We start from the raw sequence: 26,504 nt of genomic DNA on the forward strand, positions 1-26,504 counted from the left end.
TTCAACAGTTAAAATATCAAATAAGCCTCAGATGCCCCTTTTGGAGTACCAGAATCACCATGTATATTGTCCTGTTAAAGAGGTTTCAGAAATGTACCCGAGTATCAGTAATGATTTTAAAGATGTTCCTGAAGCAGGACATGGAATGAGGCTGGCAGATTTCCATATCCCTGTGGCACACTTAATGAGAAAAAAGGTTTCCCAGTGAATAAATCAGATACATTTGTCATTTGAAAAATGCAAGACTGTGCCAACTAATGAGGACAGCCAAGATATTTGTCACAAGAAATCTTGGAAGGATTGAACTTTCCTTTGTCCCTTTCTCTTTCCAGGTATGAATTATTAGGCATGGATAACATAAATGAGCATTGGTCTAAAATTCTAGAGGAGGCCTAAGTATTGAAACTTGAATCTTCTTAATACATATATTCTCATTGTTTCTATCTGCTACAGGTATAATTCTCAAGTGGTTGAAATTATCTTTGGTTTAAATTTTCAAAAGGAGAGGATTTGAAGAAGGTAGCAAGATGAGTCTCCCTGTTATTCACCTAGGTTAGGCCATGCTAGCACACAGTGCTGTTCAAATGCATTTGACTCTGTTGCAGAGTATTGAAAAGGAAGCTATTGACTGCACACTGTGGTTGTAGAAAAAGAAAAAATCCCTGTTAGGTATTCAGCTTAAATTGAAAACAATATTATTCACGAGACAAGAGAACCCATGCAACATTGTGGAGAAACCAGAAAAGGATGTCCTTATCTTTGATTTTAAGAAATTTACTGGAAGGGCCTTAAGAGAAAAAGATGAATACCTTTTTTCTTCTTCCCTTTTTTAATCCATTTGAAAAACTGAGAATCTAAGAATTCCTCTTTTGGATGTGTACCGACATGTGGTGACACAGGAAACCAGATTGTTACTGATTGAAATCCAAATGCTAGGTATAAAGCAACATGTCTCTGATGTCTACTGGGCAGTGGCCATGGTGTGGGAAAATGTAGATACGTACTCCTATCTATTACATGTGTAACACGTTTGTGCTTTTTTGTGTATTATGCTCAACTTAGTTTCTGAAACACTTTCTCCATTCTACCATATGGTAGGCTCATCCTTTTGACATTAAAAGATCACTGGATAGACAAATTATTTCCTTTGCTGCCACTTCCTCATTATATTTTTTGCCTACTAACTTTTATTTTACATAAATCATTGACGGTGGTGTGTGTGTCTGTGTGTGTGTGTGTGTGTGTGTGTGTGTGTGTGTGTGTGTCTGGTAGATGCATGTCTGTAAATTTTCATATGCTGATCTATAAACATTACTATTAAGGTAACACAGAGTCTGCTAACAGAAAAATCAATGGCTTTAGGGCAAAGATATATGAGATCCAAACCAAGGTCTACTAATTATTTTGTTTGTGACCCTATGCACATCACAGACTCACTAAACCTAAATTAGTTTATCATCAAAATGTAGAAAATAATATATGATATATTTCTCATTTAAAAAAGTGATAGATCATATATTAGTTTCAATTTTTGCAAGTATTATACAAATAAAAGTAATTACAGTCATCTTTTACACCCACATTCATTTGCTTATACAGGTAATATTTTAATTTATCTACTTTAAATCATAGACTCGGCAAGTTACCAGAAATACATATTTTTGAAAAGGCTAAGCATGGTCTCCATCCTCATAAAACTTTCAATCAAGTAAAGAAGATTGACATTGAATGAGTAATTAAAATATGATCAAAATGAATTGCAGCATATGATAATATAATCCCAAGAATCATAACCTACGTTGATGAATAGAAAGCAGCAATTTCTCCCTTTTTAATTTAAATTTTTAAAGTAAGGGAAATGTACCCTTGTGCCTTATGCAGAGGCGGCCATAGTTCTGAAGGCTCTAGTATAGGAGAGTCCTACAATCTTCAAAATCCAAAGGAAGCCATAAGTGTAAAGAGCTCAGAAAGCAATGAGAAGAGTGGTGCCTGGCCAGGCTGTGCAGTGTGCTGGGTGTGACTCTGGAAGGCAAGAGTCAGCTAATGGGACCATATCATACTTGGTAGGTCATAGGAAAAACTTTGGACTTTGCTTTGAGGACAGAGAGGAGACATTGACCTATTTGTAGCAAAAGAGTGACATGATCATATTTATGTTTTCTAAAGATCATCCAGTTATACTGTGGAGTGAGAACCATAGAAAGAGAAACACAAGAATAAATGTAAGAGTTGATCATAGTTTGAACTAGGTCAATAGGCAGTTTAGATGAAGAAAAACAGGCTAGTTTATGAAATGTTTAGGGTATTTAATGTTTAGGAGATGGTGATTGTTAAATGTGGAAAGTGAGAGAACTGGAGGGATCAAAACTGATGCCAAGGTTTCTGTCTTGAAAAACTAGGTCAGTAGTACTCCTGTTGGCTGAGATTGGTAACACAGGAGGAGGAGTTTTGGGTAGAACACTAATTGCTAACACTAAGTAAATGCTTCCAACTTGAAGATGCAATTTTAAGTGTTTTGTATGTATTCTAGTCATTTACAGATGAGGAAACTGAGAGAGGTAAAATAATGTGCCCTGGGTCATGTAGCCAGGCAGTTTGCTCCAGAGTCCAAGCTCCTGACACTGATAACGTGCTACAGACCTCTCAAGAGCATTATGCCAAGTATGTGTGTGTGACAGAACTTCTGAAAAATGCACATCTTTTTACATTGTTAGATGCCCATAAAACATAAAGTAGAAATGACGAGGGAAGCAAATCCATGTTAGACATTAAAAAAATGTACAGTCATCCACTTACCACTTAACTTACATCAAACGAAGCGGAAGTTGGGAAGGGTGAATGATATTGTAAAGAAAAAGAGAGTATAAGTAGAAGGATAACAGGTCTAGAGGACAGATTCTAACGCTGTAACTCTCAGTGTCTGGGGAAAGAGTGATACCTCAAAAAATTGAAAAAGAAGAAGCAAAGTGGAAGGGTAAGTGTCAGAAGAGGTGATGTCAGGGGGGCCAAAGGAAGAGTATTTTTAAAAGGACAACATAGTTCTGTGCCCAGAACTACTTGCTAATACGTCAACTAAGGAAGGATTAAAAGGATAAAAGAGACTAAAATCAAAACTTCCTTTAAACATTGAAATTAACCTCTTGCTTTCCTAATGTAGCTATTCTTATAACAAAGACTCCACTAACATTGAAATTTTAGTGTCTCACTTTCCTAATATATCTATTTTTATAACGATGACTCCACTAAACTAAGGAATATATATATATACATACACACACACACACACACACACACACACACGCACACATATATATATATATATTCCTCTATCCTTGCATGCATATATATATGCAAGGATAGAGACATACATATTTTCTTGCAAGGATAAAAAAAAATATAAAAGGAGACATCAGCAGATAAGACACTTCAGAAGTTTTTAGAATATATAAAAGATGTCATATATATTTATATAAATGCGCTGTATATTCATATATATATATATATACAATATATATACACACAAAAAAAACGTACAAATTGCAAAGCACACTGTTAGCAACATTTTCGCAAAGTACCCACAAAGAGATACAAAAATTGATTATATACCACAGACCTTAGAATCTTGGAGATACTGGGTACCAGGCGAGAAATTGAAGAGACTTAGTATTGAAAATACACAAACTGATTGAAAATCTCTATATACATAATAACATGGCTGTATCCTAGGAAGAAGACCAGAATATTTTTCTCCAGAACATTTTTCCAGAATATCCTTTGGCTTACTACCAGATTAGTCTGCAGTAAAACCGATCAAGCCTACAAAACTTCCAATTAGCTGTTGAGGGTTTCACGCTTCAGTATGGGAGGACAGTCCAAGATCACCAGTTATTTGTGGACAACCTTTACCATGAAAGATGAAGATCAAAAGAAAGAAGCAGAATGTAGAACTCAAATAACACAGGGAGCAAGGGAAAGAAGACAGAAAGTCTGTAGTTAATATCTTCTGAGAGAAATGAAAAAGATATGGCATCCTGGGATACTAATAGGATACTATGAAGAAAAGATCATTCAGGAAACAACATATAACTCTTGTTAGTAAAAATATGCTATTAGATAAAGGGTAAGTCAGGACATAGATTTAGGGGATAAAGTTGTGAAAATCCCACAGAAAATAAGACTAAAAAGACAAATGCATGGAAATTTCAAATGAAAAAATACTTGAGTTATAGGATAAGTCCAAGAGATAGGTCCTTCATCCAGTTAATAGAGATCAAGGAAAAAGAATTTTTTAAAAAATGAAGAACTTATCAGTTAAATAATAACAAAAATTTAACCGAATGCAGGATAAGGGCTTCTAGAGTGAAAGGGCTCATCAAGTACCTAGTATGATGGATTTTAAAAACATGTCAAAGCACATTGTCATGAATTTTCAAGAGTGAGGAAAAATAAACTAAAATTTTCTGGTGGAGAAGAATGTAGGTGTGAAACAGGACTTTGAATAAGAATAGAACTGAGTTTCCCTAGAAACTAGAAAATATGATAAATAAAAACTTTTTTATTCATAAAGAAAAGGTATTTCTGACATGCAAGTCCTCAAAAAAATATAGCTACCGATAAATCCTTTCTAAGCAAGGGAAGACATTATATTCCACAAAACTGAAGGAATAAATCTAGAAAATGACATGGGATCTAGAAAATAGTAAATATAACACAAGAAAGAAATGAAAAATTCACAGGATGATAGTGAAGAGAAATTCTAGGATGACAGCTGGAAAAGCAGCCACTCAAGACGGGATCAAAAAGATATGTTATTCCCAAAAGGTTACTCCAGAATGGGGGTTAGGAGTCAAGGAGTAGCACTACAATCAAGTTGTTTAGAAATGCGGCAGGGGGTGTGGGGGGCCTCTACAAGGTTGAAAGTTATTATGTGAAGGGAGCATAAATCAGGAATAGAAGGAGTTGTTATTGAAAGTCCATAAACTAGATACCAGAGTCATCAATGAAAGTATGGGAATGTACAAGAGATTGGTAAACAAAAGGTCTGAGGACAAGCATAAAGATATTAATAGTAGAGCATGAGACCATCAAATGAACAAGGATTTTACAAAATGAGAGAAGAGTCATAGTTTTTAGAGTGCAAGGGGGAGAACAATCTCATCTTCCAACCCAGAAGCTGGCTAATCAGCATGCGATGTGAGAAAATCAGCATGCTCTAATTTTAAAGGCAATAAGGAAACTAATGGCATCAGGAAGAACCAAGTTTTAGTTGGGTCTATGAGTAGGGGAGTGAGGAGCATTCAGTGAAGAGAGACTGAGCCTCAATAAAGATGTTTATCATGGTATAGAAACAATCTAAGAGGATAAAAAAGAAGCTGGGCCAGGGGAATAGCTCAACTTGTTGTGGGATGAGCAAAGAAATAGAAAAGATGACTAGAAGAGTTTGAATTTTTGATTAATGAATGGGAAAGTGTCCTAAGTGAGTAAAATGTCAAAAGTTTTGGTAGACGGTAAACATTAGCCAAATGGTTCAGGTGCAGGCCTGGCTATTCTGTTTTTGCTCTTGGATCATAATTTAAAATGTGCAATGACAGCCACACAGACATCAAGAAATAGCTACGGTGAGTGAGAAATATTGAGCAACAAGAAGCATGAACAACTGATTTACCCCTCTATGGATACAGAAGCAAATGGGATGTGTGCCTTGGGTTAGCTCTATTGCATTACCGGGGTGGTTAATATGATGACTAGTTACTCAAATTAAAAACCTGGAAATCTTTCAAGACCCTCCCCTCTGTCTCACAGCCTCTCTTTCCACCTCTCATTTAATCCATCATCAATTTTTAGATTCTACTTCTTAAGTATCTTTCCAATCCATCACTTCCCTTTATCCTCATTGCCACTACCATAGTCTGTGCTATCACCACTTCTATTTACCCACAATAATCACAATAAATATTTACTAAGTTTGTAATATATAATATGTTAGATACTTAGTTCGTAATATGCAATATGTTAAATACTTATGAGAGTGCACTTACGGGGCACCTACTGTGTGCTAGATCCAGGTAATGACATGAAAGTCATCAATCCTACAATCCAGAATTTCAAGTAAGGTTAAATAAAACAATAGTTACAAAATTTTGAATTTCTGTTTCCCAGAAATAAAAAGTACAGGAGTTTGAGAGACACAAAGCAATGGAGAAGAAAGATCATCTTTTTAAGTGTTTTTATTCAGCCTTCTACAGATTACCATGTGCAAACAATCATCTATAAATATTTACTCATGAATCTGTCCCTAGAATATCCTTTTTAATTAATTTCAGAAGTTAAAGGATAAAAAAGGATCACTTTGGGGTGAACACCTAATACCTCTTAAAGCATACTCTACTTGATTGCCTCCAAATGGTTCTTCTTTTCAACTTTTATTTTAGGGCACATCTTCAACATTGGTTACATGGGTAAATTGTATGTTGCAGAATTTTGATATACAGATTATTTCATCACCCAGATAATGGCATAGTACCCAATAAGTCATTTTTTAATCCTCACTCTCCTTCTACCTTCCACCCTCAAGTAGGCCCCCGGGTCTATTGTTCCCTTCCCCAGCATCCATGTTTGCTCAGCGTTTAGCTCCCACTTATAAGTGAGAACAAGCAGTATTTGGTTTTCTCTTCCTGCATTAATTTGCTAGATAATAATTGTCTCCTAATTGGACTTAACATCAGCAATTTAAAAACAAAATGCTATATTGTTTTTTATAAATATTACTAATTTCTGTGTAAGAATAAATTTGTGTTACTAAGTAAAAATACATGAGCAAATTAAATGCAAGTTTCAAATCATGTTTATTAAGTTTTAATTCTGTAGCTGGCAAACTGTACTGTGTACTGTAAATTTAAGCATAAATGAAACAAGATCTCCTCAGAGAACTTGCCTGATACCTGGGAAAATAGCACACACAATTAAGAGACAATATTATTAGCGCTCTAGGAACTCAAAGGAAGATGCTACTCATCTTTCCTGGGAAGACATTCACAGAGATAGTGACCTTTTCATTAAAATAAGTTTTTAGCAAATTATCAGTAGCTGATGGTGATTAGAAGGACAGTCCCAAATATATTCATTTATTCATTCACTCTTTAATTGGTTTATTCTACAATTGTTGGTGAATATATACTATATATGAAGCACCAAGATAAATACAAGAATGGACAAAATAAACACTGTCCTAAAGAAGCCTTACTGTCTAGGAAAAAAATTACATGAAAAGCAGTAGAGTGAATAAAATGTTGGAGGTGCCATGACACAAGTCTTTATAAGATTTAATGGCATTTGGTCAGTTTAACCTAGAGGAATAGGAGAAAGATGTGTCAAGAATGTCACAGGAATTTCCACCATAATTACAAGTTGTTTTCTCCCATATTACAAGGTTCATGAAGATAGATCCCCATTTAGAAGTGAATAGCCAATCCAATTATAATCCATAGTTTCAACAGGAACTTTGTTCAGTGGATCACTGTCTCCACTAGAGCAGTGCCTGAAACAGTGGTTATTCAGTAAATACCTATTCACTGATGAAATTTGTGGACTACAAAGAATACGTCATAAACTTTAGTGCTGAAACATGAATATTTTTACAGAAATGGGACAAATGCTTTTTCCAACAAATTCTGGATGTTTCTGTTCTACACTTAATTTGTGTAAAAATAGAAAACATATAATAGCTCCATGTTTCAAGTGAGAAGGTAACCATGATAGCAGCATTGAACTGAGACAGGACTGTATTCTAATTCCATTCTTCCATTCCAAATCTGTGTGATGATGGGGAATCTCTTACACTTTTTGAGTCCATTTCTGAATTTGCTATATGGGAATAAAACCTATTTCACATACCTCACAGGGCTGTTTAAGGATTTAATGATACAATGCATGTATGTGTCCCACTTTAAAGTATCCTAGGCTATATACCAAAATTAAATTTCTAAGCTTTAAATATCACAAGAATGCCTTCCAAGGGCAGTTGATAAGCTGCTTTGTTTTGTTTTGTTTCTGCTTTTCTCTAGTGCAGTGCCTGGAGATGACCACCAAACGGAAAATCATCGGCCGTCTGGTGCCGTGCCGATGTTTCCGAGGTGAAGAAGAAATCATTTCAGTTTTAGATTACTCCCACTGCAGTCTTCAGCAGGTGCCAAAGGAGGTCTTTAACTTCGAACGAACATTAGAGGAGCTTTATCTAGATGCCAATCAAATTGAAGAACTACCCAAGGTAACTTTTGACAACCTAAAATATACAACGTAAATGAGTATTTCATAACTTTCAAAGGCTTTATTATAATGATAATGTTAACTCTGGCCTTCTATCTAGGTAACTGACAAGTCATTGAAATTGATATAACTTCCTCCAATATTCATATTACCTTTTAATATTACTGCATTTATGATTTCACAGGTCTCTGCTAATAATAAATTGAACTCTATGGAAATCACCATTTGATGGATTATGCTTGTTATCTTCATTTATAATGACCTCTATAAAATATAGAGTAGAGGGTTAAGATCAATAGTTTATGTTTAGAAAGAAAAAATGTGACAGTACTCCAGAACTGAAAATTTGTGCGTTGTGTTAAGGTGACATTATATTAAATCCTTGAACTAAGAAATGCTTTTACACACATTAACATTATTATGAAAAACATGTTTTTGTACCCGTATGTAAAATATTTGATTATTACAAGTAGCACTGGATGCAGGTGGCATGAAACTTGTAAAAAGTTTACTAGAAATTTGAAACTATGAAACTCTGTGTACATGCACACCTGCATACACACACACTGCCATTATGGCATTGTGCTATGCAAAGAAAATAGGTCTCCTGTGACCTTATTGATGATTGCAAAAAAGACTGGGTGATAAGAGATCAGCTAAAGCAGACCAAGGCCACACAACAAAGAGGTTCAAAATCTAAACCAAGGGATCCTAACAGTCACCTAAATAAGTAACACGGATTAAGTAGTTATCATGGCAGTTACCTGTGAAGGATTTATACGTCTGAGAAGGAAAAAAAAAAAGTCATGCACTCAATTTCTGTTGTTTATACTAAAAAGTAAAAATGTATATTAAATATCCAGCAATCAGAATCTCCACAGTAAAAACTTGAAGTTGATTATCAGAATCTGGTATTTCAACATGATGATCAAAACAAATTGTGAATAATGATATTTCTTTAGAATTATAAATTACCACTTATTGGCCTTTTGGCTAAGATCAACTGTAGAATTTTAAATTATGCTGTTTACATAACACTTCAAAGTTAAGAACTATTTAACATGTACTTCAAAAACAATATACTTCATTTTTGACAACCTGTGTATGGTGTCATCTGGGATATTTCCTTAGATGACACTATATACAGGTATAGTGTATTTTTTACGGATATGTCAGGCCTATAAAAAATTATTGACCACATGGATTCACACTAGGATTACACATCAAGTGGAGCCTGGACTGAAATGGGCTGTCTGTTCTACCAGATGAGGAACTACTAGAGGGTACAGATGGCACTGCATTTATCCCTGTCTCCCTGTACATGGGCAGGCATGGTGAATTTCACATAATGGATGCTGAGTCTCTGTTGTCCCTGATTGATGGAACAATGCAGAAAACTTGGTATGCCATAGGGCTTGATTAGCAAAAGCATGTAAGGTTGAATAAGTCAGAAATGTGGTAATCCATTCTAATTTAGGAAAATAAGGATGGGGTGGTGAGGGGGGTGGTTCTAGGTCAGGCCAATCTAGGATTGCCAGAAAAAAATAGAGAACACCCAGTTATATTTTACTTTTAAATTCAAAAACAAATGACATTTTTGTAAAACGATATCCCAAATATTGCATGGGATACATTTATGCTTAAAAAAGGGGGGTTTTATTTACATGATATTCAAGTTTAACTTGTCATCTTGTATTTTTATTTGCTAAATCTGGCAACCCTAGGCCAATCTAGTCATTTTAAATCTTTTCCTATTTCTATACAACAAATTTTGTAAGATAAGTAGTACAAACATGGTTAACTTATCAAGCAAGTATTAATTTAATATCCACTCTACTGTATAGTACTTGAAGCTTAAGGGGGTGGTTATACAAGAAACATATCTCAATCTCTGCCCTTCTGGATCTGACAGTCTAATTATGGAGAGAAACTGAAGCATTGGAGGCAAGTGCTCAGTGATGTAGAATCAGAGCCAAAGAGCAAAGCACAACTGTAGAGCTTATGTATAGAGGAGAGCCCCATTTTTGGAGAAGAAAGGGAAGAACTTGACCAAAAAGCATAGATGAAAACTTCAAAATGCATCTAGAGTTGAAGGGAGCAGAGTTGTAAAGAGTCTAGAATGGAGGGTGCATGTACATGAATGCGGGCAATATGTAGGGAGAGTGGAGAGCACTCAGATTATGAAAGATTTTGAAAGTCACATAGTATTGTTTGGCTTAATGCATTGATAAATAATCCCATTGAAAAGTCTTATACATCAAGGAACTCACTAGGATCCTAAGTAGGCTTGGAAGAGAAATCTTAAGATATTTTGTCTATGTGGTTAGTTAAAATAATTGACTATCATTAATCAAAAATAATATAAGTATACCAAAGACTTAATATATTTTACCAGTATATTATAGTTAAGGAGAAATTATTATCCTTTATCATTAACCTGCCATATATCTTTCAGAGAAGTTCTACATAATCTTTTAGGGTTTCTGTGAGTTTCAAGGTTGTATTTCTTTACTTTCATAAAACAGCCATGTAAGCTAGTTTCCCCTAATGTATATGATATATTGAAATATGATCTAAATGATCTGATATTGAGGTATGATCCAAATAGTACATAGATGTATTTGTGCATTATTGGGAAAAATACAAGATAGGAAAATGAAATGAATAATGTATCAGAGTTCATTATATGTGTTTCAAGTAACAGAAAACCCAATACAAACTGACTTTACAAAGGAACAGGTTTGATTGGCTCTTGTAAGTGAAAGGCCCATCTCAGAACAGTAATCAGAATTGATGTGTTTCTATTCACCTTGGCAGCAACACATTTATTCTGAGGCTGACTTTTCTCGTGGTAGCAGAATGGCTGCAGGAGTTCTAGAGTTCACCTCCACAGCAGCCAAAAACAGAAATATCTGATTCCTTAAAATTCTTTCTGAGAAGGACAAAAAATGTCTCCCCTAGAATTCAGCTAATTTGTCTGCAGATCTCATTGGCATTAATTGTGTCACATGTTTACTGCTGATGAAATTCCTTTGCTGTTTGAGTACAGAATAAGGTACTATAAGAAAAGGGGAATTACTGTAATTGGGCTAAATAATGACGAGTCACCTCTGTAGAGTTGGGGCTGCTGGCAGCAGTACAAGGGGAAGGGGTGGAAGGGTGAAACAGCTGTTGCAGGGATAACCACAATGTGCACTACAAACCGACTGCAATTAGGAGGAAAAAAAAAAATTAGAAGGAAAAAAATGGCTCAAAATAAAAAACTATGTATAAAGTTGTTAGTGGCCTATAGGCTGAGCATTGAGCTCTTTAAGGAATTAAATCTTTAAAGTTGGATTAAATGAAGCATTTTTGTCTGCCATTTTATTTTATGGTTTTCTTTGAGTTGTTATTCAGATTTGTTGAGTAATAAGATAGCCATTTTTATTCTCAATACATAGAGAATTTTATAATTAGTGATGAATCTCTTCTATAAGATGTTATATAATACAACGAGTAGAGAACAAAAAGTCAAGGTAAAAGGCATTAGGGAAGATATGCCAATAGTGTGTCAGAAAAGATACAAGAATAGATATGAAAGGACAGGAATTATTTTGATTAGGAATAGTTCAATCTCTGTGTCTTAATTTTCTCTAGTGAAAGGTAAAAATACAAAATGACATGCCTTTCTCACAGTGATAGAAACCCGCACAGCTTATAATTTAGTACTGTTTTGCTTGTTATTTTGTATTAAGAACTTAAAATTATAGAGTAGTAGACCATAACAGGTGTATATTATATATGAAGTAGTGTTGGATGGCAAACTTGAAAAAAGCAATAAAGAGAAAAACTGCAAAGAAACTTCTTGAAACTGAAGAACTTTAAAACAGGGATTATAAATAATTTTGGAAAAGCCAGCTAAAATTGAAAGATGTGGAGAGTGAATTTGGTATATGAAATCAAATAACCACATGTAAAAGAAATGGGACTGAATTTGAAGCACCATACTTTGAACATTTTCTCTGCTTAAAAGTTTACAGTCTACTCCAAAAATATTTTAGAGATCAAGAACCAGAGCTTTTGACCCAGACAAATCTAGAATTATATCCTAGCATTGGTATTTGGTTAGAAAAGTATTTTTCCTGGAAATCTGTTCCTTCGTTAGTAAAACTGGGGAAGTAACAGCACTATCTTCTGTTGGTAGGTGGGTGGCTGAATGGACAGATAGATGATGGATTGATTGATTGATTGATTGAGTACTGGGTGAGATGATGTTTGTGGAATACCTGTAATAGAAAAATATTCAATAATTGGCATTTATTATTCTGTCACAGCTGAAATAAGATTTCCATGTTAATTTACCCTGAATCAAACAAAAGTAAGATTTTGTAACATCTCAGCATAATTCTAGGTTTTGGCTATTCAACATAAAATATTGTGGCATGACTCTCTTTATCTGAAATCTTCAAAGACATCTAGGAAAATATTTGCTGGCCCATAAAACGTGATAGGGTTCTGACCCCACACAACTACAGCAACACATTTGTGATAATACCACTACTTCCCCAGAGGCTTTTCTTGACTCACACAATCACAATATTACACTATTTTTATTAGAAACAACCCTACAGATTATTTAATTTAGCCCTCAACTTACTAATAAGTAAATCCAAAGGAAAAAGTTAATTGACTTTCCTCAGGCCACATGGCATGTTAGAGTCCTATCCAAAATTATTACCAAAGACTATGTATTAGGAAAGGAGAGGTTAAGCTGCAGTAAAAACAAGTCAGAATCTCAGTGAATAACTGAACAGAAATTTTGCTTTGTGTGGCGTGAGTGCTGGCAGGGACCACTGCTCTTCACCAGCCCATCCTAGCAAGTAGTTAAACTTTCTACCCAATGCAGAATCATATATTTGTTATTTCTCTTGCAATGGTCACCCAAGCTCTTCGTAGACATTTTTAGTAATGGAAAAAAGATCACCAATTTAAGGGGCAGCCACTATATAACTGGAAAGTTCTAATTTTTAGTAAACTCTGTAATATGTTAATGATGTTACCCTATTTCCATCTACCTATCTATCAATTCAACACTTGTCTCGGAGCTCAGAGTGATACAAAGATTGTTAAGGTATGCCTTCACTGAACAAGAAACTATGCTTTCATCGTCACTGCCTTGATCCTTCAAATATTTTTTAAAATTCGTGTACTTTGCTCAAGGGTTCTCTTTTTTTAATATTATTATTATACTTTAAGTTCTGGGGTACATGTGCAGAATGTGCAGGTTACATAGGTATACACGTGCCATGGTGGTTTGCTGCATCCATCACCCCGTCATCGACATTAGGTATTTCTCCTAATGCTATCCCTCTGCTATTCTCCCACCCCCTGCTATACCTCCCCTACCTCCCCATCCCCCGACAGGCCCTGGTGTGTGATATTCCCCTCCCCATGTCCATGTGTTCTCATTGTTCAGCACCTGCTTATGAGTAAGAACATGAGGTGTTTGGTTTTCTGTTCTTTTTTATTTTTAATTGCATTTTAGGTTTTGGGGTACATGTGAAGAACATGCAAGATTGTTGCATAGGTACACACATGGCAGTGTGGTTTTCTGCCTTCCATCCCCTCGCCCGTATCTGTCATTTCTCCCCATGCTATCTCATCCCACCTCCCCACCCCCCGTCCCTCCCCCATTTCCCCCCAACGGACCCCAGTGTGTAGTGCTCCCCTCCCTGTGTCCATGTGTTCTCATTGTTCAACACCCGCCTATGAGTGAGAACATGCGGTGTTTGATTTTCTGCTCTTGTGTCAGTTTGCTGAGAATGATGGTTTACAGCTTCATCCATGTCCCTGCAAAGGACATGACAAGTTTCCAACTTTTCTTTACTATTTTTCAAAGGCATGTGATCTAGACTCCTCACCATTATAGTTACTTTCTTCTGCACATATTGCATTTGTTAGCTTGGTTTTAGGTATTGATTTATCAAATAAAAATATTTATCCAAGTAAAAGTACCCCCCCAAAAAGCAATAAACAAAATGTGATCAAACTCAGGAGAGGAGTCATAGTTGGAGATGGGTATTTGAGAGTCATCCTCCCAAACAGTGAGAGTTAAAATCAACAGACAACAATAAAAAGTCCTTAGAAAGGAAAAAAGACAATTGCAGAGAAAAATATATTAAACTTTAAAAAGTGAAATGATAGTATAAACTCACTGCTGGAACTTGCCAAGTTGTTTGTGTTTCCCCTGGCAGTCATGACAACTTTGCCTACAGAAGCAAAATCGGGAAATTTTATTATGCTCATGAAGCCAAAAAATCTCTCCATGGGTAAGAGGAATGTAACATCTCAACTGATTTTTATCTACGTTTCTATAGCTTATAAAACCTATTTTCTCTAATGAACAGAAGAAAAAGAACAATTTACTGTGTAGCACTTTTAAAACTAATTCTAGATATTTTCAATCCTCTAAGATGTCGGAGATTTAAGGTCTTGAGAATTTCTCTTATAGAGATCAAACATTAACCGTTTTGTGTCTGAAGGGTGAAGTTCTTGCTTCCTATCAGAGTGTCATAAAACACTCAGAGTGGATACATTAGTGAGAGGTAGAAAAGTTATACAGATATTTTAAACTAATTAGCAGGAAAACCAAGCTATGTATTCTTAAAACTTACTCATTTCCTGGAGGCACATTGATGGTGTCTTCATTTGATGCTGCTTTTACCTCAACATGACGCAGATCAGTTGATCTCCAGCAAACCGTGGGAACTGACATTTTCTTTCTTTTGCTAAGTAAACATTTTTAAAACACTCATATATGACTTTTCTGATTTAATTGTAAATGCTTTCACACCCAAATGTGGAAAACAATCATAAGCACAGAACAAATGGCATCCTTCTAAAAGAAAAAATTGGCAGTAGACTTGAACTGTCTTTTTTTTTTAAAGTTTTGTCAAGATGTAATTTACATACCATCAAATTCATTTTTACAAATTCAGTTGTTATTTTCACAGAATCGCACAGCCATCACCACTGTCTAATTCTAGAACATTTTCATCACCCTTCAAAAACTTCCCATATCTATTAGCAGTCACTCCATGTTCCCTGCTTCTCCTCGCCCCTGGCAACTTATTTCTCTATCAATTTGCCTATTTCAGAAATTTCATATAAACAGAATTATACAGCATGGGTCCTTTTGAAACATTATGCCCTTTTCACTGAGCATAATGTTTTCAGGATTCATCCATGCCATAGCATGTGTCAGTACTTCATTCCTTCTTATTGACAAATGACATTCCTTTGTATAAATATAGTGTATGTCATTTAAAATGTTATTTTTCTGTAATACATATGTGTAGCTATTTTTTCTTTCTTTGTTTCTTTCTCTTTCTTTCCTTCTCTCTCTCTCTTTCACTCTTTCTCTCTTTCACTCTTTCTCTCTTTCTTTCTTCTTTTTTTTTTTGAAATGGAGGTTTGTTCTTGCTGCCCAGGCTGGAATGCAGTGGTTCAATCTCAGCTCACTACAACCTCCATCTCCCAGGTTCAAGCAATTCTCCTGCCTCAGCCTCCCGAGTAGCTGGGATTACAGGTGCCCACCAACACGCCCAGCTAATTTTTTGTATTTTCAGTAGAGAAGGGTTTCACTATGTTGGCCAGACTGGTCTCCAACTCCTGACCTCAGGAGATCCACCCACCTCAGCTTCCCAAATTGCTGGGATTACAGGCGTGAGCCACCACACCTGGCCATGTGTAACAATTTTCTTAATACAAATCCATCAGTTTGATGCTTTACCATCTTTAGTATACATAAAGCTGAACTCTAAAACCCAGATTCCTCCAGTATTTAGAGTTTTGTTTTTCATTTGTTTTTATTTATTTATTTAGAGACAAAGTCCTACTCTGTTGCCCAGTTTTTCATGCAGTGGCGCGCTTACTGCATCCTCAAACTCCTGGGCTCAAGTCATCTTCCCACTTAAGCCTCCTGAGTATCTGAGACTACTAGTGGGTACTACCAGGCACAGATAATTTTTTTATAGAGAGGTAATATTGTGCTCTTTGTTAGTGTATTGCCCAAGCTGGTCTCAAACTCCTAGCCTCAAGTGATCCTCTCAAAGTGCTGGGATTACAGACATGAGCCACTGCACCTGGCCAATCCAATATTTTGTTTTAATTAATTGCTGATTGAAATTCAGCTTCATAAAAATATATAGTAAAAATGAAGGTAAATTTTTAACAATATTACACTCAATATAGAATATTGTCAGTAAGCTGAGAGATGCCAGAGAAATTTAAAAAAAAAAAAAAAAAAAAACAGCCTTCATATATCTACAGTTGCTTGCCCTAGGTGGAGGAAAAATTAAAAAAACAGACATTAGGAAGCCAGGTCCAGGCAAGGGCTGCAAGAAGACAGCTGTATGTGCTCACTACTCCCTGTCGACCACTCATGTGTAGCTGAAACACTGATCACTCAGCATAAAGCAGTCAGGGATTTATCACAAAGGTATATTTTAGACTGGTGAAAATTTTGTAATGGGCTGGCTTCAGTCACTGGCCCAAGAAATAGCAGAAATCCTCCCCATCTCTTTAGAAAATAAATGAACAACAAAAATGCATCTGAGTCATGGCAGCAGCCAGCAGATTAAATAGAGTTCCATGTTAATGACTGGCACATGGGCTCTGACAATGGTGTTGGAGCAGTTTGGGCACCTATATGCCAAGCAGGCTTGATCCTCAGAGATTTTACCCTTGCTCTTTCCACTGCCAGGTTTGCTCTGCTCCGTATCTTACTCCTTTGTTTCCTTCAGGTCTCTGCTCAAACATCACTAGAGAAGCCTTTCCCCCATTATCTTATACAAAATATTTTATACTAAATAGTAACACCCACCACTTATTCAGCCTGGACAAAATTTGAGGCCTCATTGTGTCTAAGAGATATCCCATACAAGTTGGTTGTATTAACTAGTATTAAGAAACTCCCTAGTTTATAATTGACATAAACCATCAGCATAAATATCTCCCTCTGATATGCTATTATTTTACAAGGAATAAGAGCTTTGACAGTAGCCATAGGTGAGGAAGAAAGGAGAAAGTTAGAGCTTACCTGCATATGCATAAAACACAGAAAATAAAACTCTCATGTAGCAGTTTTTAAATTTTTGGTGCTGATCCTGGGTATTGCAATAATTTTTGTGATTCCTCCATAAGCCAGGACCCAATATAACACCCTCTTTGCATTTTTTCTTCCTCTCAAACTCTGAGTACTTTTATCCATATAAATTGGAGCTGTCATATGTTTGCTCAAATAAAGGAAGGTGCTATCTGACTCTAGGAGTAGTCAAAGGTCAGATGTCATGGAATGTGCTTTTATGTTTGGAGGTGTGGGGTGGAATAGGTTTTCTAAAATTCTTTCCAAACAATGGTTTGTGATTCACTAGCATAAGCTGCTTCTTAAAAAGACAAAAATGACCAACAATAGAAGAAAGCATTCTGACAAACAATGTAGAAACTATAGTTACTAGTTATTATCACAGATGTACTACAGTACAGTGTAAAGAATTCTGGTAAGAGAGGACCTGGGTTTAACACAAGTTCTGTCACTAATTAGTCATAGGAATTCAGAGAGATTGTTTAACCCCTTTGAGCCTTAGCATCTTCATCTGCAGGAGTTGCTCATCTGGGTTTGTTCTTGCCCATCTGCTACAATTGTAGTGATGATCAAATAGTATAAAGTATGTGAAAGTACTTTAAAAACAGCAAAGTAATCTAAAGCATCCCTAATCTGAAAATCTGAAATCTGAAATGCTCCAAAATCTGAAACTTTTTGAGCACAAACATAATGCCACAATTAGAAATTTTCACACTTGATCTCATATGATAGGTCACAGTCAAAACTTGGTTTCATGAACAAAAAAATTATGTTTTAAATGTTGCATAAAATTACTTTCAGGTTATGTGTATAAATATATATGAAACATACATGAATTTCGTGTTTAGACTTACATCCCATCCCCAAGATATCTCATTATGTATATGCAAGTATTCCAAAAAAAAAAAATTGAAATCCAAAACACTTCTGGTTCCAAGTATAATGGATATTTAATCTGTATAACTGTTGAGTTAAGAGAAATGGCTTATTGTAGTACGATACAAGAGTTGTTTAATGAAGTTGCTTTGCATATTCAAAACAAAGACAAATATAACACTAAAAAAACAGAACCTCTTTTAGTTGCTTAATCAATGGCTACAGATTACTATTTAATATGGATTTATAGTTGTGTCAGTTAGTTTTACTTATTGTAGGCCAGAAAAACCAACTGGCCATTTTAGGTAAAGATGAACATTTACTGGAAATATAGCCAGGCTCATAGAATTAATAGGAGCCTAAAGAACTTAAAAGGACAGGAACCCAGAGAGTTCCAGACTGCTGCTCAGAATTCGCAGCACAGTGATGGTCTGGGTCACGCAATGCTGAGCTTCTGAAGATGGCAATTTGCAAAGACCCCCATGTAACCATGACAGTTCAAGATTCGAATTCCTGCTGCTTCCACAATGTACAATGAGGGACATCATTAAAAGGGAGATCAAGGTTCTAATGAAATAAGGGAAATAGGTATCTGACAAAATAAACAAAAATAAAGCATCCTCCAATATTCTACATATTATATGCTTTTGATTTTATTCATGCTTCTTTTCATTCACTGATATTTATAACTTAAGATATATTAGTTCAAGGCCATGTTTTTCTTAAAACTTTGAGTAAAATTATCTGAAAACAAGGACACTTACTTATTTTGTGAAAGGTCTAATGAGAGCAAAGGAGCCATGGAAGAAAGATCTTAGGGTGACAAATGTTGAAATGCTATTTCATAATTGTGATTGTGGTTTTTCAAAACTTGAATGATCATTGATTATTTTATTTTTTCCTTCTACTTAAAAAGGAATCTTTTGAAATGAAAAATCTGCTTGTATCACTATAATTGCTGCTTAAACAATTGTCATGATTGAGAAATATGAAATGTGTTGTTCTAGATTTAACATAGTCTAAACTTGCAAATGTTGAACAAAAAATTGCCACTCGTTTAATAAAGCTGTCCCATTTTAAAATTTTATGTTAACACGAACTCCCTTAAGGGTTTGTCTTTCATAAACAGGGAATGTCCTGTAACCTTGGCATATATCTATGGTGGGCTGTCCTTAGATCTTGGGTTTGAATAAAGGTTTTAAAAAATGACCTTTTAAAATTTCTCACTTTCTCAACAATGACTTTGTGCATGATTCTCTCCTCCAGTAGAAAACTTAGATTCACCTGATGTAAGTCATATATCCACTCTTCGATTAATGTTTCCAGAAGTATGAGAACCTATAACTAGCAAGGTTGCATGATTTTTCCCCCAGCACCAAATGTATACAGTTTTTCTGAGTATATAAGACTACATCCAGAATAAAACTATTTCACATATATGGATATGTGATACATAAATAATTTTAAAATTGGCTCTGTTTAATCTCTATTAACATATTTTTTTCAAATCTGTTCTTTAATTGGAATTATTTTGGCATTTAAATGAACAATTATTTATTTTAATAAATAAATAATGTAGGTGATCTCTGTAAAGTCCTAAGGAAGAGTGAGGTGAAGGACAAATTAGCAAAAACATGGTTTGAATGTAGAAAATAGTAAATAATTTTTGCTTACTCCGATTTTCCTTTTTGTTTAAAATGTCTTGTTATTTAAAAATTTATAGTATCAGCAACTCTTAATTATGTGAGTCAGTGAGAAACTGACATCTATAGTATCCAAGTCATTTTTTGAACAGTTTTATAATCTTTTACGATTTTATAATAAGATGACTTACTCATGCCATCATTTATTTCTAACCTTTACCCCAAAGACCAAAACTGATTCAACAACAAATTTGCTGACTTTTATTGCCAGTTTTTGATAAATTATATAAAAAACTCAAAATTTTAGTAAAATATTTCAATTGATTTTTTTTGTTCATTCAGCAAACATTTTTTGATTACCAGTTATGTGTAGGCATTGTTCCAGGTACCAGAGATATATTGTTGAGCAAGATCAAGTCTCTATTCTCACAAAATCTACCTTGCTGCTAAAGGAGCATGTAAATCAGCAAACAATTTAAAATAAAAGTGTTAGATGATAGTAAATGCCATTATAAGAATAAAGCAGAGGGACAGGCGCAGTGACTCACACCTGTAATCCCAGCATTTTGGGAGGGTGAGGTTGATGAATCACCTGAGGTCAGGAGTTTGAAACCAGCCTGGCCAACATGATGAAACCTCCTCTCTACTGAAAATACAAAAAAATTAGCTGGGCATGATGGCAGGCACCTGTAATCGCAGCTACTTGGGAGGCTGAGGCAGTAGAATTGCTTGAGCCTGGGAGGTGGAAGTTGCAGTGAGCTGAGATTGGGCCACTGCACTCTAGCCTGGGCAAAAAGAGCCAAACTCCATCTCAAAAAAAAAAAATTTTTTTTAAGTAAAAAGAAAAAAAAATGAAAAAGGAAATAAAGCAGGAGAACTGTTGGGAGGCTATTTGAGGTGGAAAGTGAAGTAAATGCCTAATAATTGTTCTTTTGTGTTGAGTTCTGAATGACAGGGAGGGGTCAACCTTGCAAGATCAGAGAAAGAACATTCTAGGCAAAGGGGACACCCTAAAGTAAGAAGGAGTGTGACACAGTTACAGAACAGGAAGAAGAGGATGTGTAAAGAAAGAAGGAAAGAGTGGTCCAAGACGCCACAGGAGAGGTAGGCGGGAGAGGTTGCAGGAGAAAGAGTGGGGCTAAATCAGACAAGTTCGGATAAGCTGGGAATGGTCTTAAGATTTTATTCTAAGTGACACAAGGAATTCTGAGAGAAACAATAATATGAACTTACTTCTATTTTTGAAATACCACTCTGATTGCAATGTAAATACATTGTGGCAAGTCAGGAGCAGAGACAAAGAGATTAGAGGCTATTGCAGTTGTTCAGGTGAGAGGCTGATGGCTTCAACTAGACTGATGATAGTGCAGAAAAGGAGAAGAATTTCAGACTCAGTTTTGTAGGCAAAGTTCACAAAATTTGATAATGAAATGGATTTGAGAGATAGATTAGGATCAGAAAGGAAATTTAGAAAGAGTTGCATTGATAGAAGAGGAAAAGAAACAAGGAAAGAAAGGGTTTTTTAGGAGATAGGAAAACTTACGTTGTCATGAATGCCAAGAAAATCACGGAAAGTGTTTTTAGAAAAGACAGTATAAACTGAGAGACTGGCTAAGAGAATAAAAGCGAGACCATTGTATTTGCTAGTATGGAAGTCATTGGTGACTTTAATAAGAGTAATATAGTGAAGAGTAATATAGTAATATATTGGTGACTTTAATAAGAGTAATATAGTAACCTGATTGAAGTGGATATAAGCGACAATGGTGAATATAAACACCTCTATTGAAAATGTTTTGTTATTAGGGAAAGCATAAAAATGGGACCAGCTAGAAAAGTGCGTGAAGTCAAAATACATTTTGTTTTAAGATCAGTGACATGAAAGCACATTTGTACATGACCAGAATTAAATAAGAAGAAAGAGAGGAGAAACTAGAGGCAGGAAATTGATGGAATCATTATAGGAGCAAAGACCTGAAGGCAAAAGGATACGAGTTCCTTGGAACGTGTAAAGGGGAGGAATAGACATACTTTATTCATTGTAATGAAAGAGAAAGAAGAAAATACGGGTGCAGATGATGATGGTCGGGAGGACTTGAGGAACACGATGGATGCTGAAGTTTGGTTCAAATTATAGAGGTTCCAATGTGTGAGAGAAATGTGGGAATCAGTGAGATGAAAGGATGGAAAGTGGCAATTTTACAAAATTCCGAGAGGGTGAGAGAGTGGGGTACATGAAATTTGGGCTTAAAGAGGAATATCATTTATAAAAGGAATTGAGGGCCTTAAATGTATAAATTATCTGTATTTTATAAAGTTTCTTCTTAAAGTGGTGGGTAGTTGAGAAACGGATACCAAAGACAGGTTCTCCTAAAGTCTCCTATATTGGCTTATATGCCTGGAGCAGAATAAACTGAAAACACAGATGAACAGCTAAGAAGGCAGGAATTGCAACAAATGTTAATTGATCATCTGCTCTGTGCTAAGCATTTCATATGCATTTGGCTTTTCTGTCCTCGGAACAATCTGCCCAATAGGTTTTGTTATCCTTACTAAATTGAAGGGCCCCAAAGCACAATGAGTTTAAAGAATGTACTAAAGGTTATACAACTAGAAAATAGAGCTGGACATGGTGGCTTTCACTTGTTATCCCTGCTATTGGGGAGGCTGAGGCAGGAGGATTGCCTGAGCCCAAGAGTTCAAGACTGCAGTAAGCTGTGATCACACCACTATACTTCAGCCTGAGAGACAGATTGATACCCAATCTCTTTCTTTTTTTTTTTTTTTTTTTTTTTTTTTTAGACGGAGTTTCACTCTGTCACCCAGGCTGGAGCATGGAGTGCACTGGCCCCATCTCAGCTCACTGCAACCTCCGCCTCCCAGGTTTTAAGTGATTCTCCTGCCTCCGCCTCCCAAGTAGCTGGGATTGCAGGTGCGTGCCACCATGCCTGGCTAATTTTTGTACTTTTAGTAGAGGCGGGGTTTCATGTTTGTCAGGCTGCTCTCGAACTCCTGACCTCGTGATCCACCCGCCTCAGTCTCCTAAAGTGCTGAGATTACAGGTGTGAGCCACCACACCCAGTTCAACACCTGATCTCTTAAAAAAAAAAAAAAAAAAAAAAGTGGACTGGCCCAGGGTGGTGACCCTGAAGATAGATTTGAAGGACAGAGTTTAGAGGTTTTTTAGAAGGCAAACTTTACTGGACTGGCCATCTTGATGCTGGGGGAGAGGGCAGATGAGTCACATGTGACTCCTGAGTTTCTTCTACAGTGTATCTGTGTAAGCCAAAAGATGAGAGGCATAGAATTCAGGGAACAGAGCCCAGTTCAAGAAAGCAGTAAAGGAATATCTTACAAAAGCCAGGTGTGCGTCACATTGAGAGAGCAGTCTTCCCATGCTGGAGCCGGCTCTAAAGGGCACAGGAGTGAATTGCTCTAGAGTAAAATGTGGACCTAGCCATTATCTGATGTGCTTTAGGTTTAGAAATATAATTGCTTGGCATTTTACAGCGCTTTTTGAGCATTTGGAGAAAATTAAGGATAAATGTATAGAAAAGCTAAAAAATGAGGCCACTTCATGAACAAAAAACTTTTATAAGTAGCATATACATAGGATGAACAAATCTAGAAATCTAATTTGCAGCATGAGAACTATAGATAAAAATACAGTACTGTATATAAAATTCATGCTAAATGAGATTTTAGCTACTCTTGCCACAGTAACAAGGAAAAGATAACTGAGGTGATTTATGCATTAATTTACTTCACTATAGTAACCTTTTTACTATCTATGTGTGTTCTGTAACATCATGTTACATACCTTAAATATACATATTACATTTATGTTTAAAAAACTTTTGTGAGTAAAGCAAACACAGGGTACAAATCCACATTATTAATATCAGCATTTACTACTGATTTAACCTGAGATTTGCATGTAAATATGCTGGGAAGATGAGGAAAAAGACTGATGGTGGCTGTGGTGATGACAGATAATATGATTTTTCAGATATCATAATATGAAATAAATACACAATCTACAATTGATAGAAGAAGACAAAGAAATACATTCATGTCTTTAGAAATGTGGAAGAAAATACAAGAAGTAATAGCTAAAAGAGTTGAAAGCAACCACCTCTGGAAGAGAGATTGTGGGATGTGAAAAAGAGGAGAAAGAACTGAGATATTTTTATTTAAAAATTTTCAAGAGAAAAAGAGAATTGAGCTAGAATAGAAAAACACAGGGATTAGGCCTTTGGTAGAGCGAACCAAATCTGACAATATAATAGTACTTTCTTTTGAAAATGATTTATGATGTGTCTTATAAAAGCCACAGTAATAAAAATATATGACCAGAGCACGAGCACAGTATAAAACATCATTTGAGCAAATTAAATGAAGTAAAAATGTAACTTCATTAAGATGTGTCAATTTATGCTATTTTTTTCACTACTTCTTTTAATAGTTGTTACTTGGTTATTACATGTTTTAATATTATTTATTTCCAGATGAATTTTTAGTATGTGACTTGACAGTTTGTTATACCCTTTAGAATTAATACCCCATCAACTCTAAAAGGCTGATTTCATTCTAGAAGTGAATCCAAATTTCCACATTAGTAGAATGCCCTCTCTGATTTAGAACCACTTTGAGATCCCATTCTTGAAAATCCTAGCCACTTGAGATCCCAGCCACTCTTAGAAAATCAGGCCATTCTCAACTTGTTACAGAAATGTGGGATTACTTCATAGAGATTATGAAGCTGATCTTGCATAGAATTGACCTCTAGTCACAAGTAAAATTCATATATGGACATTTACTTTCAAAAATTAGCAGAGCTATATAAGGCCAGGAGTCAGGATCTACTGTAGCAAACATGTACTACTTCTTTCTATAATGACAATTAATTAAATAATTTATAAGAGAGAACTATGAATAGGTTACAGAATCAAATGCAAAATTCATCTGAATAGTGAAGATTAATAATCACGTTTGCTGTATTCTGTTGTTAGAAATACTGTGGTGGAAAAGTTTAGGAGACCCTGGACTAGACTTCAGAGATAATGAGCGATTCCCCAGATTCTGAGAAATTATGGGAAAAAAACAAAGCCAAGGATATGAATAATGTAAGCTCACCCTATTGCCTCCTAGCTAGTATTATTTCATTCCAAAGGTCAGCTCCAAAATCCCAGAAGCGCCTCTAACTACAGACACAAAGAGTAGCCTGAAGTGAAATGTCTCATGTAGGGAAAACCACTAGAAACTTAGATTTGGGCAGACTTAAATCTGGATCCCAGTTTGGGGAAGGTTATCAGCCTCAGTTTCTCTCCTATGTGAAGTGGAGAATATAGCCTCTACCTTGAAAGAGTGTCTAACTCGTGTCTTATTTTTATCATCTAGTGACCTTGTGGTAATTCTTCTTCACTGTTACATATTATATAACATAATATATATGAAATGTGAGTACGGTGTCTGCAAAACATAACCTTTCAACAAATGACAGTATTTGCTATGAGCTGCAAGACAGTAAAGAATACAAAAAGCTGGCCTCTATAAAATGAAAAATGAATAGTTGCACTTTCCAGAAAGGAAGTTGTCTTCTATTTTAAATTAACAGTGATAGAAAGTAAAACAATATTTTGCAGACACTTTTTCTTCCAAAATGTATATGGAAATACATTTTTAATAAAATACTAGAGATATGTACCCCTTCTATGCATAGAGGCAATTTGTTGCTTCCATAATGAACCTGAAACAGCACTAAGCGAGTTAAGTCTCAACCAGGCAGAGATTAGAGGAAACACCAATATTCTATCTCTTACTTTAAAACCATTGTACTGCTTCTTGCTTTTCTGGTAACAATGCAGCCTCACTACCTTGCTATTGATTTTTCATTTTGGTGTGGGTGTGGGGGTGTGGGGGTGTGACATTTATTGCCCAGACAGTTAAGTTTCTGTTTTTATTTTTAAATTTTAAGTGGATGAATTAAAGATTTATTTATGGTGAATTTCCCATGGCCCTCAATAGAGTATTTCCTGTGTGTGAGTGACCTTAAATAGGATTGAACTTTAGCTTTCAGCCAAGATTCCCAAACAATGAAGAGCTGACTGATAAAAGCTTGTAGTATGTGCTTACTCATTAACATTATGACCTTTGCTTCAGTCATCACCAGTGAACACTGCCACCAGCCTACAGAGGAACCCTAACACTTGGGAGGCATGGGGCAGAGCCAGGGCCCACAGAGTCAGGGCATGGGGGATGTCAACAGCAGGAGGAACTCTCTTTAGAAGAATGAAGTCAGGGATATCAGAGTGCAGTATTCTCAGAAAGGAGGGATGACATTGTTAAATGGAATAGGGAGACCAAGAAAGGCAAGAACTGTATAATCTATTAGACCAGGCAATAAAGTGTCATTTGTATCTTTTACAATGCCAACTTTAGGGGAGCAGAGGGGAAAACTCCTTGATCTTTCTGCTCTCTCTGGGTTATCACCTTCATCTATTCTCATATCCTCAGTGCCATAGTGAAGACTCACAAATCTACAATGCCAGCTCAGCCCAGTCTCTCAATCTTCAAACTTGTACATGCTTGCTGGA

At 35.7% G+C, this 26,504-nt stretch overlaps 1 protein-coding gene across 11 annotated transcripts in view; it reads left to right on the forward strand.

Annotated features, from left to right (window-relative positions):
* LRRC7 (leucine rich repeat containing 7) overlaps positions 1–26,504 on the forward strand; it is a 565,757-nt gene that overhangs the window by 201,564 nt on the left and 337,689 nt on the right. For all 11 annotated transcript variants that reach the window (XM_039474488.2, XM_074381010.1, XM_074381009.1 and 8 more), the window contains one exon: positions 8,064–8,266. In XM_039474488.2, the coding sequence (XP_039330422.1) occupies positions 8,064–8,266 (203 nt within the window). The remainder of the gene's footprint in view (positions 1–8,063; positions 8,267–26,504) is intronic.

Source organism: Saimiri boliviensis, chromosome 11, assembly GCF_048565385.1.
Source record: "Saimiri boliviensis isolate mSaiBol1 chromosome 11, mSaiBol1.pri, whole genome shotgun sequence".
Classification (NCBI taxonomy): Eukaryota; Metazoa; Chordata; class Mammalia; order Primates; family Cebidae; genus Saimiri; species Saimiri boliviensis.